At 37.7% G+C, this 20,474-nt stretch overlaps 1 protein-coding gene across 1 annotated transcript in view; it reads right to left on the bottom strand.

The window, feature by feature from the left end:
- PTPRN2 (protein tyrosine phosphatase receptor type N2) overlaps positions 1-20,474 on the bottom strand; it is a 698,861-nt gene that overhangs the window by 12,303 nt on the left and 666,084 nt on the right. The window contains exons 19-22 of the mRNA XM_068404529.1: positions 17,983-18,102; positions 16,672-16,838; positions 11,067-11,120; positions 8,945-9,009 (exon numbers count right to left, since the gene is read on the bottom strand). Coding sequence (XP_068260630.1) covers positions 8,945-9,009; positions 11,067-11,120; positions 16,672-16,838; positions 17,983-18,102 — 406 coding nt within the window. The remainder of the gene's footprint in view (positions 1-8,944; positions 9,010-11,066; positions 11,121-16,671; positions 16,839-17,982; positions 18,103-20,474) is intronic.

Below are 20,474 nucleotides of genomic sequence, written 5' to 3'. Positions count from 1 at the left end.
CCCAAAGCTTTAGATGCCTCCCACTTCCCACTGACAACTTCTAAAGGATGGCTCGTGTAGCTGCTCCAGCAAGTGTTTGCCCCATTGAGTACTTAATGTTGCAGTGAAACATTTAATCACACCATACGAGCGGCAAACTCAATCTGATTAAAGAAGAAAGGGTCATAACTAGGGGGAGTGTAACACCACTTCTTCACTGACCATTAGTTTTAATGGCATACTGGTAATACTTACTAACTAGCTTAGTCTCAAAGGCCCAGCCTCATCTCATCTACTCCAGCCATCCTTGAAGTTCGAACGGGAGTTAGTCACATCCTCTCCCAACATCTAAGAGAGAGAGGGGAAGCTCTGATGGGCCATTCATTTGCCTGAGGATTACCCTCCAGAGGTGCATATCGTTCTCCATTGATGACCGAGGAGACCTAGACAACTAGGTTAGGTGCTTTATATGGCTAAAGTTAGCTGAAATGAACCTGGGTTGAAAAGAGTTGAGTTGCTGTTCTGCAGTTTCGGGCTCACAAATGCTAGAATCTGCCAAATCTAATGGTGTTTGAGATCTGTGTTCTGTGTCTGTTGCCTTCCCCTCTTCCCTCACGCCCCAGGCTCACCATCTTGATGGAAATGACAAAAGAAAAAGCAACATGGAATCACAATGAAAAGACAAAACAGTTACAGTACGGTGTAGGGAAGGCCATGGAAGTGAAAAACGTGTTGTGAGAGCAACTGCTGCTTGTATAGTGCTCTGCTGCAAAGAAACAAGAGTATTTTCTTCCTTCAACTTGCATTGTCTGAGTGCCCATTAAACAAAAACACTTGTAAATACTAGAGTTAAAAAAAGGAGCTGAATAACAGCTACAAACTACAAAAATAAAAGCAATTTTCATTTGTAGTTATCCAGATGTCTGCTGCTGTAGCTGTTGGAGTTCTGCTATTGGCCGGGAGGATCATTTGATGCCTTTCATGGAAAGAGAAAAGCGTCAGCAAAAACCTAGTGAGGGACACACTTTTAAAGATAACAAAAAAGATAAATGTATTCAGACTGGCATTTTCATTAAAAGCTTATTCTCTCTCCGAGATGAACAAAATCTGTGTGCATGCATGTATGTAGTTAGGGATGGACCCAACGTATACCTGAATCTGTGAACTGCCTGTAATTTCAGACAAAATACATAAGTGCTTCTATACACCTAACAATGACCCAAATGAAAAATTCACTACCTTTATTAAAAAAAAAAACCAACAAAACAATCAATCAACCAAAAAATCCAACTTGCAAAGCAAGTGTATAAACAGAGAAGGGAGTACTTTCAGTAGTAAAAGTGAAGTAATGAAAAGTATTGTGACAGTCATACACACACAGAGTATATATTACATAATGTGTCATTGTTTACACATTTTATATTGATTCTTGAAAACTGCATGTTATAAATGTTTAAATGTAAGTGATATGGCTTTCTCAGCACACAATCCAAAGGAAGGTGATACTGAAGATGGAACACTTAGGAACAGCCTAATATTTTAAAAACTGCTACAGGAAAATAATGCTTCTAAGCTTATACAGATTTCAGCAGTCTTGCAGAGACAGAAATTCACTACTGACATGTCAGCTTTTAAGCTAATATCCTTTGTCAACGCAGAAAAAACATGCAGAAACCACTCACTGTAACTGAATCTAAACGGATGCTAATTTGAGGCCCAATCCTTCCTCACTTCCGCTGCGCATGAGAGTATGTCACATCACATTCTATACCACATAGGAATTATTTCTCTTTTACATCTAGATTTCCCCCAGTCTCCCCAGAAGTTAAAAGTAAAAGGAATATGCATAAATTACTACATGCAAGAAATAGAAGTGAATGAGTTATATTCCATATGGGGTAAGATATATCATAATCACCTGTGGTCACTCTAGAAAATACCAGTGCACACATCTAAATTCAACTTACACATGCACGCGCACACATACACACGCACACATACAAAGTGTATACATAGCAAGAACTGCGGATGTGCTGCTACTGCCTACTTACAGGTGTTCCCCAGTATCAGCTCCCATAGAGTTCTACACAATTTGCTTCTTTTAGTACCTCTTTCAGAAACTACTGGTGAATTACCCGACAGGCAGTTCATCTCCACATGCTGAATCAAACATGAACAAAGATAAGATGCTGATTGCAAAAATGACATTTCTGAAAATGTGCCTCAGTTGGCCCTAAAAAAATCTTGGGAGTCCCCTTTGGAAAATGTGCATTTTCTTTACAGCGGACACAGAAGTAGCTCGCCCACATGAATCTATTAAATTGTAAGAACAACATCTTATATTACTTTCATTTTACATTGCACGTAGGTGACAATGCTTTCACAAGACAGTACATGGAGTGAATAAAAGATGCAACTATTATGGATTCATTCTTTAATGAAGTTTATCCTTAGAAGTGACTAAACTGGTTCAGCTATTGAAGTTGTGGAATAATTACACTTTAGTTAGGTTATATACATTGTACCCTTTACAGCCAGAAGACTACCATCTGGTCAATTAAACACTTCTCTTCAAATCCTTCTAAAGACTGCTGCATGAGATTAGCTACAAAAAAAGTAGTTCTTCACTCTGCATATAAACCTCCTTTTCCAAACATTTGCCCAGCTGCTTCTCAAACCGATAGCACAGTACTTCTATGACCAGCTTTTTCACTTTTCCATATTCTAACCTACCCATTGTGTGAAAAAATGCTGCCCAAATTCCTTATCTGCTTGTCTCCTCCTTAGTTTCAGTCAATGACCTCTTGTTTTCAAATTAGTCACTACCTCAAGCTGCTTACTGACATCAATACATTCCTTTCAGGGTCTTCTAATGCTCTATGGGGACCTCCCTTCGAGTTCCCTTTCCCAAGGAATAGCCCATGTCTGATCAGTCTTTCTTCACAATTCATTTGCCCCAAACCCTGAATAATTAGGGTTGCTTTCTACCACACTGTCCTAGTCCCAATACTTTTCCAATAAAATCCCCAGAACAGCAAATAACTGAAGAAATATGGCCCTTTTAGAATAATCTCTGACCACCAAACAATATAAAAAAGATAAAAGCCAAAGAAATTACATCAATAATTTGTTTGCTTTTTGTTTGAAATCTCTGTATGCCATAAAGGAAGCCATCTAAAAATGCAGTCCATACAACATACACTAGGAAACATCAACCAACACCACCTTCCCCATGGTCACTAATTCATTTCACAACAGAAGCTTGTAAACATGCTACTTTTTTATCTTCATTTTATGAACTATTAATCTATGACTCGATAGTGTCATTAATGTGTCAAAACCTTTAGTGTTTTATATGTCAAAATGTGCTTTGTAATAGGAAAGAAACACTGTTTTAAACAGCTTCTTCTAAATAGTGAGAGTTCTCTGAGCATCACAGGCTGGACCGTAAAAATCTGTCCTATACATTCCCTATACACTTTTGCATGTAGCTGGGGGCCCAGCTCTCATTGTGATTAATTATCTGCTAGAAAAAGGCTGCAAGAATGAGCACTATTTGCCCAATTGTGTTTCCAGGGTAACTCATTACAGAAAAGTTACAATACATAAATGCAGTTCATTTGAAAAACCGGCCTTATAACATATGATATGTTTACATGGACACTAAGAACTTCCTTCAGAAACTGAAATAGCAACATTTCAGAATTACATGGTTAGCATTATTGCTGCTGAGAACTGAGGCAGTCTCGTGGATTGTACAATAGTGCACAAAGCAAAACCTAATTTTTCAGCTTTACCGGTCTGCATTTTTTTCCTTTTTCCTAGAGATAATAATCTATCTCACCCAAATCTCAAGTGTGATCGATTCAAACTTAGAACATGAAAACAATTAAATTTTTAAGTCCTCAATTTTTCTGCTGTAAATTTTCTCCAGAATACCATCTATTTCTAATCCCATTTCTTGCCCTCATACCATTAAAAAAAAAGTAATCTCTCTTTTACACTATATATTCTCTCAACCACTGTATGACACATAGCATGTTAAGTTTTATTTTCATGGGAGAAGCTGGATCCTGGGCTGAAGAAATATTCCCTCATTCACCAAGAACATGTCAGAAATAGTCTGCTCTAGACTTGTATCAGTACAACTGAACAATAGAATTTTCTCAGACTTTGCATAAGGACTCAAAAATAAGCAGATTGAATCCATTTTAACACAAATATGGGCAAGCATTTTCTTTCATAAAACCCTTTCAGAGAGGAGCGAACCCCACAACTTCATTATGATTGTTAAATCCACACAGCAGATAAGCAAAACCTCAGCAAGGGTTCAGATTAGCCAAAATCATTTGATCACGATGAGTCAGAAGGCAAATGAAGGAATCTTTTGTTTTGCCTTAAAATGTCACGGTATAAACTGCATCTGCTCAGGAGCTGACTCACAAGACCCTCAGACAATAGGGTAGCGGGGGCAAGGAAAGGACTTGGGGAGATAACCTCCGCAGCCAGCCCAGGCCAGAGCCTATGTGCTCATCAATTATAATCCAAGCTTTTGAATGCGAGCGAATAAACCATTGATTCAGCTTTGCTAAATCGAATTTTTTGCTGGGTTTTAGAATTTGGAAATCAATACTTTAAAAAGGATTTTAAAATTCATATTTGCCTTCCCTTTGACTCATCTTGTTGCAGCTAGTTCAAACACAAGAAAATGGATGGTCAGCAAGCCCCAAGCAGCTGCTGGCTAGATTAATATCTAAAAATCAAAGTATTATCTACACTACCCAAGCCTCTCAGTTCAGAAAAATGAAAGTGGGAAGACTCATAATCTCATATTTTTTCTTTTTCATGCCAGAAACACTCAATAAAAATGTCTTGCAATATATCAGACTTTTAGTCACTACAATAAGCCTGCGGGAAAGACAAGAAATGAGAAAATTCTCAACTTTTCTCTAGATCACACAAAAAGAAAAAAACCTGATCAGCTCAGAGTTACTGTGAGTTTGGGGTGAGGAAGGAATATCAAACAGACCAGATCTAAATCAGTTTATCTCCCCTAGTAACAAAGGATAAAACTTGTAAATACATAAAGAGCGTTGAAATTCTCAGCAGAAATCAGCCTCAGAAAAAGTCTCTGTCAAAAATCCAGCAAGCACTGTTATCTACAAAAACAATCTATTATCATTTTCTGTATTTATTTAATTCATGGAAGTGCACATGGAATTGAAATAAAACCTTTCCAACTTCTCACTCAAAACTAAAGCTTGTCCTAAGCTGTCTGTGAGGGAAACGAGGTGTGACTTGGTAACTGTCGTAAAATTGTAACCTCCATGTAAAAATAGTATAACAGTTAAATAGTTATCGTAGTTAAATCACGTGAAATAGTATTTAAATGTGTTACTGTAAGGCCAGATTCAACATTGTTTCATTTGTGTCATTACTTTGATGGGTGTAGGATCAGGGTCTTGTAACTACTCTGCATATGAATCTAGCAATAAAAATAATTATACTAATAAATTACATGATAAATAGCAGTGCTAAGTTACTGGAACAACTAAATAAAAGGAAACACTTGCATTTAAAACTTTCTGCTGACATGACACAGGAATGATAGCACTAAACAGACAGCGTTGTTCTCTGACTATTCCAGTATCTAAGAAGATTATTTAATGTGGCTGTTTGGAGTGAATGCACAGATGCAGTCATTACATTTACTGCACAGAGGACAGTGAAATTCATTAAAATCTCGACCCAACAGGAAATCCTTCCCAATGTGGTGCAGAGCTGGAGGGGGTCCCGCAGGCCGGTGCTGTGCGGCTCTCAAAGGCAGCTGGGGGCCGGGAAGGTCTTTGCTGAGCGAGGGCTCTTGCGAGCTCCGTGAGAGCTCTTGCGTGCCCTCTGTCCAGCTCAAATACCCTCCGAAGTACACCAAGGGGGCATTTCTACCCTGGGTACCAACTTTTACCATTCCGCAAGTACACTGAAAGAGGGTGCTTTGCTTTTTTTAAATTTTACTCCTGCTTTCTTGAAGGGGTTGGGGCCATCAGGCTGACGTGGCGGGGGTCAAGCACAAAATCCTCCCCAACTCGATTTCTTTTCCCCTGCTTTAGGTTTTAGGAACAGGTCTGGCTTTAGGAACAGGCTGGTGGTTTTCAGAATCTAAAATAATACGAAGGACAGCAATAGGCAAGATAGTAGAAGATAGGAATTTATAACACGTTTAATAAACTAAGTATTAGCACTAATTCAATGAGCAGTAGAAGAAGAAATTGTAAATGACAAAGGCATTTACAGTTAACTGTCTAGGAGAATGCAGGGAAGTAAATCATTACATGAAAAAGGAGCTCCTTTTCTCGACCTACACTATTAAAAACCCCACTAAAGAGCCAAGGCATTTATTGATTGCTTTCTACTTTCCCACTGCCGAAACTAAGTACTCCTCTATTTACTTTGATTTAAAAATGCATTATTGTCTACTTTCTAATAAACCAGACAGTGGAACAAGCAACTCAAATTATTCTAAGTTTATTCTTAAAAGTCCGTTGTTTTTTTTTTCTTGAAAGACTGAAGGCCTTAATCCTTAAAAGCCTTTTTGAAAGAAATGTTACTAGATGCTGGCCTTGCAGCTGGGCCCAGATTGAAAGTGCACTTACATTTTTATGTTTAGTGCTGAAGGACTCTGAAGTTAGCCCTCGCACTCCACATAAAAGCTTTGGAAAGGGCATTCTTTGCCACTCGTGCAATTCATTCTCTAAGAAAAGGAAATGGAAAGAAAGATTTCATGTCCAGGGCTTCAGGCCTTTGATCATTTGATGAACATTGGATCCTCAACCTGGGCCTCCAGCTTCTCAGGCCAGACAAAGAGGGCCCCGGCCGCACAGGCTGGGCCTTGGTTCCCGCCCGAACAAAACCTTTGGCGGCCGCACAGTGTGACAGCCTGGGAAAGACCCACCTCAGCAGGGCTGAGATGCCCGCTCTGCCCTTTGATCTTTCATTTAAACCCCAGCCAAAGCACCAGGTCAGGGGATTTCACGTCGCACACCCCCACGGGCAGAGGGGAGCAGGTCAAGAAAAAATGGGGGTGACCAATCTCCAAAAAGCCCTGTGACGCCTTTCTCTGGCCAGTTTCACATGACTTGTCTGGTATTGTGAAGCGCTAAGCCCACACTTAAAATGGAATTTGACATTACATGGTACAATGGAGTCAATAAATGGCATTCTTCAGTGCTTTTACAACAAAGTCAACCCTCCCTTAAGTGGCTGAAAGCCCCAAGCTAGAAAATACTTCTCATTTGCTTCTTTATGCGAGTAAATTGCATGTACTCTAAATCTAGTTTTCATTACGTCTTCTCATTGCTGATGACTGAAATGAGCCGAACAAATACCTAACAAAAGTCTACATTAATTTTACGACATACCATTGCTTCTATTTTTAAAGACTAGGTTGTCATGTGGCACGTAACAAGCATTAGAAATATCTCCATATTCCTTCACGGAATGAAAACCTATTTTCCAATGAGCATGAAACACTAATCTCATCCCACTGAAAAAATTATTTTCAGTACAGTGCTAAGGAGAAGGCAAACACAACTTCTTTTAATATCAGCAGCAAGTTCCACAGGATGCTTTTGGGCAGAAAATTAAGTCCAGAATAGAGAGAGGACTCTTCTTTCTAAAGGGACAGGACACCACGATGTCCCTCATATCCTGGGATATGCAGGATGCAATAGGTGACTGCAAAACAAGGAGTGCATTTTTAAACTACACACAAAAATATGTCTATGTTAGAAGATTTTAAATAACAACTTTAAAGTAATTAGAGCTCAAAGAACTAAATATTTTTTCTCTATATAAATTAATAAATGTTTTTACAATTAATCCTTTTTCTTTAAATACACATATGTGCATAATGCCAGATCAAGGTAGCTTAAGTACTCAGCTTAAGAAAGGCAAATAACTATTTTTTTGTTTATTTTCAACCTCCCAAGATTCCTCTTCCTCTTAAAATGCAGTTCTATGAAACTGCGATACAAACATGGCTAAAGGTATGAGGAAGGGGTACAATATATAAATAAAGCTGACTATATGGCTTTTTAACATACTGTCAGGTTTACATACCTGCTTTTACCCTCCTTCCTTTTGAAGACAGTATCAGTACTAAAAATTTGGTTCAGTTCTAACACACAAAGATTATTTCAGGGTATCTCAAGTACTTCCTACCATGAACCATTTACCAATCAATAAAAAGCAAAGGAATGGTGCCAATCTCTAGAGAATCTACAGACTTCATTTTAAACAAACAACAGTATATATTTATGTTGACAGATGATTTCCCACTTCATAAAATTGCATCTTGCAGATAAGGAAACTAAGGAACAGAAAAGTTAAATAAATTGTTCAATATTGAACAGACAGTGGCAGAGCTGAGAACAGAGCATTAGCTGATTTATTTTCAATCTTCTGTCCTGTTCACCACAGTCTTTTTCCTCCTAAGAGACAAATTTGTGCAGCACATGAGGCTCTGTCTGGTATCAGCTCTTCTAGGTGCCTCGGTGGCAATGGGCAGCTACAAAAAGAAAAGCAATTGTGTTTGACTGTTGTGGCTGGGTAGGTGACAAGGGACTGGGCAACAGTCATAAAGGAGCCCAGGACCTAACTCATGTAACTGCTAAATAAGGATTGTACAGCCCCAAGCCATCTTCTTCTAAAAACTGTAATAACTATTTTAAATGATAAATTTCAAAATTCAAATACTTCTCAACATCACAAACCCACCTGCTTATTCACAAAGCGTTTGGGTTTGTTGCTTGAAATCGCTATGAAAATAAAACTTAGGAACGTTCAGGAAAGAGTACAATTTGCCTCTAATTTATTCTCAGATTTTCTGTGAATATTGCTCCCTGCGTTGTCATGGCAACACAAGCACATCTTTCAGTACAGAGGAAGTAACAAGCCTTTCGATTCTCACCTTTGGCCATTTTATTGAGAACCATGTCAATTAGAATGTAGGTTCCACTTCTTCCCGCACCATCGCTGCCAACAGAAAGGGAAAAAGAAAAAATAAAGCCTATCAAATGTGCATCTAGACTCGACATGAAGGTACCTGCCCTTAATGTTATACTGCTACACATTGAGGGGGAGAGGACAGAACAGGGCGCTAAAGTAGGGTACTGAGAGGGTGAGAGAAAGCTTGCTCTGAATTAACACAAGCTGTTTGTGAAAGATTAACTATTAGCCTGCATGCATAACAGGGCTTTGTTTTGACTTTTTAAGCCGAGTTGTGTTTATGGCATGAAAGCATTTTAAACAACAGTGGAAACATTAGTAACCCTAAAACAGGGAACCATTTCTGTTCAAAAGGTGTATATGAGACCAAGAACCACACAATAAGCTAGACCAGAACATTATCCAGAATGGTCCCCAAATGTTGCAGATTGCATTTAGACACAGGGGTCAGAGGGAATGCATAGAGAGACCTGTTTGAGAACCAAAATATTTGATTACTGAGGGACTGCAATCTTCCTTCATCATACCTCACGAGTGATTTGTTTTTTCTTTTTACCTTTCCCTTTAATTCTTCCTTAGTTGCAACGACCAGAAAAAATATTATCATGTAATTCCTAAGAAACAGCTTTAACTTTTGTGTGTCATCAGCCCTTCCTCAGAGATGTGAGACCAAGCCTTGGGAGGGGGAAAGCTCCCTAATCTGAATGCAGCTTGTGTCCCTTTCAGAGAGCAACGTGTAATTGCCAGCGTGATGCTCTTTTAGAGCTGCTGTTAGCAAACATAATTAAGACTTTAAGTAAAGGCTTTTTTTCTTTCCCTCCCCAAAATTTTTACAAAGGTGCATGTGTGACCAATTAGACTGGTATGTAGTTTTATTAATCAAGCCATTATTTTTATTGATAGCCTAATTTGTGTACAAGAATTAATGAAAGGAAAAATAATAGAACAGCGTGAAGCGCGTTATTACGTTCTATTTACAGGCAGGCTATGAAACTTAATTTTTGTTAAGTCTGTGTAGACAGAGGTTTTTTCTTCCAGTTACTAGATCACTGCTTAGAGAAAAGGAGATAATGGTAATAATTTTTTTTCTCTGCCTATGCAGGGAACAAAGGCACAATCTTATTAGTTAAGCTGAATAATGAGAGGCAAGGCAGCAATCAGGCCCAATAAAAACAAAAACTACTGAGCGGGTGGTAGACATTTCCATCAATCACAGTAAAAAAAGAGCAAGAAACTTGAAGGCTCTTCATTCTGCATCAAATGTTTCTTTTCTCAGGCTTCCTGCAGGCAATGCAAACAAGCCTGCTCCAGAGCGTTCACCTCTGCAGAGGGCCTCCTTGCATCCAGTGGAAGGTGACTCTGCTGAGCCACAGGTGAGAAACATGTCCCCTCCCTCCTCACTCCCACCCAAAGTGGAGTGCCACATGTCAACCAACCTGCCTCTTAGCATGGCTGGTTTTCCATCTTCCTTATCTACACGAATACCTTCAATAAATAAGTGCAATATTCTTGTAACTCAGAACCTCCAATGGCAAAACCAAACATTAACATCATTATGGTTAAGTTTTCCATTGACCTGCCCAAGAGCTTTCATGTGCATCTATCAGACTGTCAGGCCTAAAGATAATCTGTCCTTAAAGGATTACTCAATCTCTGTTAGGTTTCCACTCCCTGACATTGCCCTCTTCTTAGCATGATCACTAAAAGCAAGCAAAGAAATAAAACATAACTGAGTGTTAATAAAATGAAGAAGACTAAATTGGGAGGGAATGCAAGGAACCACTATCATTTTCAAGGAGATTTATGAAACTGAAGTGCTACTTATATTTGAAAGGGTGGCCACACATTGTTTAGTCAGGGCACAACATCTACGAAATCATATGAAAGGATAATTTTATTACGAAAACAGGTCCTAAGCATTAATTAGCATTAAAAATCAGATGAATTATATATAATACCTTTGGCCTACCTCACTATCTGTTTAGTGATTCTTCTAAAGCTTTAATTTGCCCATTTTGTTTATATTGGTATTAAATTCTTACACATACAAATCTCTCTAAAGCTATTTTAGAAATTGTACTTGCCTGCAATGAACAACTACTGGACAAGAGCGACCCCTGTAGCACTTGTTTACTTTTCTGAAATAAAACAGACACAAAAAATTAATTAAGCATATTACATACTGTTTCTTTAGCAAACTGTCAAAAATAAGCAAGGAGAAAAATATTGCAGCCTTTAAAGAAACAGTCAGGTTGATAATTTCCTAATATAACAAGCAGTTGTTACATACATAATCTTGTTTAAAGTTTGCTTCTGCTTTGCTGCCGTAGAAATCACAGACAATATCCCATTATCTCTGTTGGCTAGGCAAAATAAACGATCTCTTTTCTGAAATATCTCATGTCTTAGCTCCAAAACTGAGATTATCTTGAGATGCTTTCATTTTAAAGCCAACCTTGAGTTCATGAGCTTGCTCAAAGAAGTATTGAGGGGCATAAAACTGAATCCAAAATTAAAAATGGCTATTCCAGTATACTTTGTAGAACATGTGCTCATTTGAAGAACCAGTTCTCCCCAGGAAGGCAAATACCATATCTCCTGAAAAGCTTCTCACAAAATCCTAAAATGTAATCTATTGTGGTAAAAATAACTAAAACCATTGGTAAGCTTTACCGCTTTGGTTCTAGTGCAGAAGTCTTACATATTTAATATTTACACATTATTGTCTTCTACAGCTTCCTGGTTAAATCTTCTCCGTGGCAAAATAATATACGTGAAGTCAATCAATAAAAGTACAGCTATACAACAGGTCTGCTGATATGTAAACTTAATGAAGGAATTAACTAGTGCTGAAGCAAAGCGAGACACTCAGTCTAAGAATAGAGCCCACAAAATTGGTTTAAATTGCCTCACAAAACCCAAAATTCCAAACCCTCCCTTCTGCTCTAGGATATATTTTGTATGTCAAGTATGTTATAGGCCCAAAAAAACCATAAAATATGCACACATATGTTAACAAGGCAAGCTGAGTAAGGGCTAAAACGGGAAAGCATTGCTTCAAGAAATCAAAACCTTTCATTCGATTTCCTTGATGAGATGTTTGAGTTTACTGGAACTAGAAGGTCTCCTATACAACCATTACACAAGGCAGCTTCCAAGGGATGTCCAGGTGCTCGGATAGTCCCCAGCTCAGCTCAAGTGTTACACAGGACACTGACTGCTAAACTGAAGGGAGCTGCTGGAATTTGGCAACTGTGGTACCATGTTATTATGAATTTTAAAGCATAGCTAACCTACTGAATCATTTATTTCTTGGCTGTTCATCTATTCACTAACATCTGTGCTGTGAAAACATGCATATATCTTTAAACATTGCTTACAGGATAGCCTGAAGATGCCTAAACTTCTAAATCTGACAGGGAGTCAGGATACCTGCAACTTAACCCGAACAGGCTACGGAGATGTTGGTGATGTCCTATGAAAACATGTTTTCACATTCTGCTTTTTATTATTTAAGATTCTAACCAAACTTGATAACAATATTAAGTTCTTGTAATGACTCCCTTTAAACATTAGAATTCAGGGATTTTTCACAGTTCTTACTCTTTTGCTTACTGATGTAAATTACACTTGCAGAGACATTCTGTCTATATTCCTTGGATATAAGTAATTAATGCAGTAGAACAACGTTCTATGAAATAAGAGGTAAGTCATTGAGAAGCACCTGACTTTAGGTGTTAAATGGACTATTTATATGTCCATAAATGCATACACATGCAGGCACTACCAAGCAAAATTTCAGTATCTTAAGCTGCAGTAGATTTTTCACATGAATGAATCATTTGATTCTTTACAGTCATATCTGAGGATCACCTCCTTCTATACAATATAAAGCCTAATCTTTATTTTTTGTATTGTACAGTAACTTATATTTGAAATGTCTGTAACAACATCTGGTACAGTCAGTCTGCATTTCCCACCCCCGCCCCCCCCATCATGTGCATTAGTAAAGTGTCGTTTCTGCATTTAAAGTATTAAATAAAAGCTCATAACTACCGAGGGGTATTTACCATTTCTTTTTCTGCTTGTGGGGTTCTTTGTTCCTTGTATGGCACCACTAATATGATATTTGCATGTTGTGACTAGCCATCTACCGAAGTCCTAATGTAATTTCAATGACAAACATGATCTAAACCTATCAGTAAATCAGAGCTCTCAGTAAATCAGACAGCCAGAGACACATGTTAGGGAAAGACACCTTATGTTTGTCAGTTTTATTGAAGGAGTTTCAAACATTTTCATTATCACACATTTCAGAAAACACATTAAAACAAAGGGTTTTAATCCAGCTGGTTCATAGCTTTGCCTAGATATAGTTTATGAAAATATTTAGAAATGCAGCAACATCTCATCTCATTCTTAGTTCTGGCTAATGAGAGTGAGCTGAAAATTCATCAGTAAGCAAAGTTCTTGAATGTTGAAGAAAATATATATTTTTTTATATATATACATATACAGGAAGAATTAACTTAGAAAGAATGATTAGTAATACAAACCAACCCTTGGCTCATTGAGTGAAAAAGAAATCATCATGCAAACCATCAGCAAGCAAAGGTCAGAGGTCGTTAGAGGCTCAGAAAAGGGGTTTCCCACATTGTCCCTGCAGCAGAGTCACAGTTTCCAATGATCACTTTTGTGACTATGCAACTGGGCTCATATTACTAGCTGCAACATCACAAAAATGACACTGGCAACCGCTAATTAGCTGGCAAAATAAGAATTTGTCCATTTTTAAAGTGAGCAGTGTTAGTAAATGCCATTGCACACAGCGAGAAGTGATAGCATAATAGATATATATTTTAAGCAAAGCCCTCAGATGTGATGCTAATTATCTTTTAGCTTAGCAGTCCCTCTTTAAAGTGTAAATGTGCTCCCTCTGGGCTCAAGAAATATTTAATTACACATATCAGTGCATGACTAACAAGCTAGTCCAGAGCAATAATGATTGGTCTATTGTTCAAAATGAAATTAGGACTCCAGAAGCATTTAAAACTGACCAGTGGTTTCTGTAGTAGCCTCACCTCTCAGGGACTGTCTTTTGCACAGATTTTTAAAATATGTAGAATAATCTCTTTTTGGCAATTTATACCTACATTATAAAAGTATGATAGATTATTCCGCAAGGTTTAATGTATCTGCTAAACGCAAAATCATCTAAAACAGTCTGATACATAGTAAGAAAAATGTAAGCTTTCAGTTTTCAAAGACTTGCAAAATTTACTTCAATAAAAATTTTAAGGTCCATATTTCCACAGACTCTGGGCAAGGTAATTTTGGGAATCCAATTTTTCTTGGTGATGAATTATAAAAAATAGAGGGTTGGTTATGTATATGCTTAATTTCATATATGTATGTGAATATATAAATATACACACATATCCATATATATATACAAACACACTGAATGCACATATAGACATAGATAGATTAGAAGAAATGAGAGTAGCCCCTTCCCAGCACTACCCTACTACGAGAATGGTAGCGCTGTTAGACGTTTATTCCAGGGGCTTCATGACTCAGCTGTTGTAATCCAGCAGAGTTTGTACTTTCAATAGGAAGCTTCAGGTGCAAAACACTTATTGTATAAACGAATGCCAAATACATTATTTTAGCAATAGTGCATTAGTTTTTTTGTCATTATAAAAACCAGCAACATCAGATGACCAAGAAAACTGAGATTCATAGACCAGCTATTGTGCATGCCAAAATTCCTTTTCAGGCGGAATTTTACTATGCATTCAGTATTATGCGTTCATTGTACAAAATCTGCACGTAGCAAATGATTACAGTACCCTACACTGGACTGTGAATACTTATTAAACGAACACTCAGAATTCAATTAAATCTTAACAGGTTCATTCCCATACTGGCTTTAAATACAAAGAATGGCAGCTCCACTACTTTTCTCATCTAGTTATCATTTTTCTTTTTCAAAGTATTGCACAACACTTCTTCAACACCACTATTTAACCCTTCACAATGTCACTCTAAGCAGTGCTTTCTTGGTGATGTGAACTGTGCCTTAGTGTAGACCTAATCCTGCAGTTCATGCAGGGACCTCAATTCTTACTGAAGCAAGTCGGAGTCAAGGTGCTCTGAACTTCAGATATCCCAGCTGTAAGGGCTCATTTATAGCCTACTTAGAATTGCTAGCAAATTTCCCACTAACTTCAAAAAGAGCAAAATCAGACTGTGTGTTGGCTCCATGCTGCAGCCTTGCATGGCTTAATGCAACCAATTCAGATTTTTCACTACAAAAATTCACTATAGGCAACTTCCTTGGTACCACAAGCAAAGGTAAATCAACCTATAAAAACCGCATTAAAGTTTGAACCCAGAGAAGAAAACCTTGAAAATTAATTACAATTTCAACTCCATCCTATGGCCGTGCTTCACTTCCCCTGCTATTGCTTTTGCATTGCGACTCCGTGGCATATCCTTATATTCTTACCTAGTCATAGCTTCTAGTGACTCAGTACAGCCGTACTCCATTACTTTACCCGCACCGTTTGAAATGACTCTCTGCTTTGAAAAGCCTTACAATACGTACAAGAATACTGATATTGAAGGATGGCATTTAGTCCTAAATTTTGAGGGGTAAAATTTTGCCAACAGACAGGTGTTGGATATATGCCAGCTTCTCCCCTCAGGCGCAGATGCGTAACTCCAACTGGCATCAGTTGGAGCTCCCAGCACTTACTGAAAGAAACAAGTTTAGACCTTTTGAGCACTGAGCCCCTTATAATCACTTTGGGGGGTTGTAGATAATATTGTAGTACAGAGAGGAAAACACGCAATCCCACAGGCCACTTGATGACTGAGAACCAACTCCCCAAACCTCCCGAAGATTCTTTTCATTAGCCATAAGTGCATCGCTGTGGATTAGCTGTTACAGGCTAACACCTACACACGATGCACTGGGCATGGTTTGCAATCAAATGAAGATTATTTTGCTCCAGTATTTACCATGCATGGCTTTAATGTTCAAATTAAAACTTAGATAGACACAGCAAACATTAAGAAGGTGGCAAGGACTTTCACAGGTTTTGCCTTTGTATATTTGTATTTTAAACCCATGTTGACTTTCTTTAAAATTGCAGAGAGCAAGCTTTGTCAGCATTTTCATCTGCTTTCTCAAATTTCCACCTCCCTGCAGCCAAAGAAAGTCCAGAGACCTCACTGTTTGATCCTTATGAGCAAACACTCCCATGGGAATGACGTTATTGCCATACAACTCCATCGCGGTTTTTTTTTTTCAAGCGTGCTCATACTACATAATTTATTTGTGAGATTCCTGCAATAAGGATCATAGGGCAGCCACAAAAAAAGCCTGGAAGTTGCAGAATGGAGAAGTACTTGGAAAACAAGGAAATACAGAAGCACTGAAGAGCTGTAGAAAGGGAAGAAAGGTGTCGACCTCTACATGGGAAATGAGTATGTCTTAAAACCAGGCAACATCTATGTGTGAGACAACACTAAACATCAACCTACTGCAGATTTTTGTGTTAGTTTAGCGCTGTGACATCACAAGCTGAGGAACCCCCCCTTCAAACCAGAAATATTAAAAGGACTGGTTTAGTTCCTCAGATCTGTATCGTCTTAAACGAACTGTCATACTTTGTGCTTTACCTGCGGAAATCCAGAAGTGATCTTGTGGAAGCAGGAACCCTCTGATCGTTCCAGCTGAGGAAGTGGAACTGTGTCACTGTGCGGGTCTCGTTTGTCTGCAGATTCTTCAGGTAGAAGCTCCTCACAAGGAAATCCTCGCACCAGATGTGCTCAGAGATAAGGTTTACCTACACCCCACAGGAAGGAACAAATAGAGATCAACAATTTCGGTTGCAAGTCACATCTTCAGGATTGCAGATGTAAGATGTCTGGGATGAAGGAATTGCATGGAAATTTTATTTTTATTATCAAATTGGCAAGTGCTGGCAAAATTTTTTTTTTTTTGATTTAGCAGTCAGTGTAGTTGTCAGGAAGGGGTTAGCTGTGATTGCTATTTTATTGAAAACAAAAAAAAAATATTGAGAGTTTTAATGCAAAAGGAAAAATCACTAAATTGAAACTTTATATCATGATGTGAATACAAAGGACACTGCCTGAAAATATGTTAGACTGCCAGTTGCTTTCTACTCAGAAATGCCTACAATGTATTGCCCAGGCCACTCTCAGAGGTCTTAAAGATCTCAGAGTTGAATTCATATAAGAAGTGAAAAGTCAGTTTCTTCTGCTGTGTAGAAAAATACACATTAAAAATGCAGCTGATTTGCAGAGTTCATCTTTTCAGGAAAAAAAGTTTATTCACATTTTGGTTTAAATAACTGTATTTCTTCACATTTTCCTATTCTTGGTATTTGGCATTGTGGTATTATTTTCTTCCTCTACTCCGCTGGACAACTGGAAAAATGTGACAGCCATTATCAATGTTACATTGCAACAAAACTGGTGATATGACATTTTGGGCTAGAAATGTAAAGCAGAAAATAAAAATAATATTTGTTGTGACTGAGGCACGAGGTAAAAATAGATAGCATTAATTACTAAAGCTATATAGAGGCTCTTCTACAAAGATATACATATGGTTTTCCGAAAGCAAAATTCACCAGTTCTAAAAATATTATTTTCCTATAAAATATAAATACACGGTTTCACATTTCAACTCCGTGCGAAACCGTTTGAAAAACAAAATTGTTGTCCTTTTTTCATTTTAATACTTGGCTCATTATTTACTCGATTTTATTCAGTGGAAACTACCTTGCTATTAAAACGGCGCTTGAATTTTTCACGAATCTAAAACTACTCGAAGGCACACAAAGAGTATTTAAGAGCCCTCAGCTCGACCTCCAGGTTAGGTCGGCTTAAACACCATTTTGCCCCGTAGGAAATCAACCCGTACACTTACTGTCACGTTTACGACCAGATATTTTGTTCAGGTACCTCATAGATGTGGTAGAGGTTTGACCCTTCGTCTGGCCAATAGTGGTAGCACTGTTTGACTCCGTTTTCCGCGAGCGGTGTCAGCATGACAATAACGACACAGCCGTTCTCCCAGACCATCTGCAGACAAAGAAAGACACCGTGGCCACATTGTGACTGCCTAATTACTGCGTGACATGTATAATTACTGCACTCAGACACACAATCAAAATTTATTCCATTCACAGGAAATTTATTTCATTTTCATTAGACACTTTTACTCTGCAGCTGCTTTCAAATCCCTGAATAAACTGGCACCATATTTTGCAGGCGTCCATGAAATATTAAAGAATTTCCAGCGATTTCAATTCGGGTCTTCCACAAAATCTCTCCTCATTCCTGGTACGGTGTTCAGCTGCTTTTCTGTCCAACTTTTACATCCACTGAACTATGCTTGCAGAACACACAAATATTTGGGATTTGATATTTAATACTGAACAGCATGGACCTACTAAAGTCGCATGCACTGAAACCTGTTTGTGTCCTCAACTCTGTGTCTTTTTACAGTTTGCCACATAGCAAAAGCTATTAAAGTGCTGCATTGCTGAAACAATCATAAAAGTCGCATCTGAACAACACTAATGAGGAAAAGGCAGGAAAAACCCAAACCAAAACTGTTCTTCCAGAAACATTTCAGATGAAGAAATTGTCCCTCTGAAAGCACATTTATAAAAATTTGTTGCAAATGTGCACTACTTTCTCCTTCTTCATCCTTCCTTTCTTCTTTCTTTTTTCTTTCTTTGCTTTCATTTTTCCTTCTTTATTCCTTCCCTTTTCTTTATTTTTTATTTTTATTTTTTATTTTTTCCCCTTTTTTCTTTTATTTTCTTTCCTTATTTTTTTCAGTCTTTCTCCCCCCTATTCTCTCTCTCTTTTCCCTTTTTACTTTCCTTTTTTTTTTTTCTAAAGGTAGAAGTAAAGTCCATCTCCTGCTGCAGACCGTGCACTCACAGAGCACAGGTACAGCAGGAACAGAGGAAAAACAGTGTTATCTTCACTACCAGCACGATCCCTTAATAATTTAGACCAGCTACAAAGTAGGATACAGGAATCCAGCACAACCTCAACTAAAAGATTTGTAGATGTCTCCCACAAACAGCAGAACAAGCAGAGATGCTCTGGTCTGGCGTATCTCTGTTCCAAACACAGCCCATGGCTGAACAAAAAGGCTCCTATGAATTAATACGAAGCAGCATAATCACTAAAAACTGTTATTATTATGCTGTACATTGATGTTATATTTGCATACAACTTTCATTGTCTTTTTGCTAGCATATAAAATTACTGAATGAAGAATAAACTGCTCTTTTTGTGAAGGGTTATGTTTATTTCACAGAAATATTTATAAGCAACTGTATTGACATGTAAATTTTGTAAACAAAAAAGGCCTTTGTCTAAACTGTGCAAAGATAAGATGATACATTCAATTCAAGGATTATTTTTTTTAATTACGTATCAAATAAAAAGGTTTCCCATTCATGGATAATGATGTTGTCTTCTCTTTTAAGAATAGCTTGCACATAGAGAAACAAATAACATTTTTCTTTTTTTTTTTCGTTTTGCAACATAATTAAAACAACTTTTAAAACCAGCTTAGAATTATTTAGAGAAATGAATCTAGGGTTTGCACAGAATATGGTTATTTATAATTTTGAAGAGAAGTGGGGGAAAGAAAATTACAGTTGCATGTAACGGATAAAAATTATGGGTTTTTTTCCCCCTTAAAAAGATTTTTTAACTAAAAATATTTGTAAACCACTCATCCTCCTGTTAAAAACTCACAATGCCACAAACCCAGCAAAAATACTTTAAGTTGACAGATAATTTATTTTATAGACAGATGTAGATTTATCATTTGTATCTTTTTTGTATTGCATTTGTTTTACGCCACAGCTGGGAACCTTCTTTGTATGTAAGGAAGATGATACAGATTTCATTCATTCTAACGTAGTTTCACCTTTTTTAGTCAGCGATCAGGCTAAGAATTCAAAACGTGTATCTTACTTTAAAACTAGCCCCACTAAACCAGTACTTCCATCACATAACGATTTAATGTGCCTCTAGAAGGTACAGAAGCTCATTGAAGCCATTACGAAAATGAGGGGAAACACAGTTTTTATGAGTGTAATAAAAATACAATGATCTAGACCATAAACTAATCATCTAGCACTCTGCTTGTGCCACCCAAGTGTAACATTATAAAAGCCCTCTCGTTTAGAGAGGAATCCTTACAGTTTGGCAACCCTGCTCATTGGTTCAACGATACAGCATTTCATTAGAGAGGGGCTGGCTGCATCCCTGAAGATTTCATTAAGCATAAATCCAAATGAAAGTTAATTTAAACAAACAATTTCAAAGTTACTCTGGGGTATAATATTTCTTTTAGGTCATTGCGTGGAAATGTAGAAGTCAAATCTACTAAATCAAGAAGGCAATACAACCTAGTGCCATCA

The sequence above is a fragment of the Nyctibius grandis genome, chromosome 7 (genome assembly GCF_013368605.1).
Source record: "Nyctibius grandis isolate bNycGra1 chromosome 7, bNycGra1.pri, whole genome shotgun sequence".
Lineage (NCBI taxonomy): Eukaryota > Metazoa > Chordata > Aves > Nyctibiiformes > Nyctibiidae > Nyctibius > Nyctibius grandis.
Note: the sequence above shows the minus strand (reverse complement) of the source record. Positions and strands in the feature narration are given on the sequence as shown.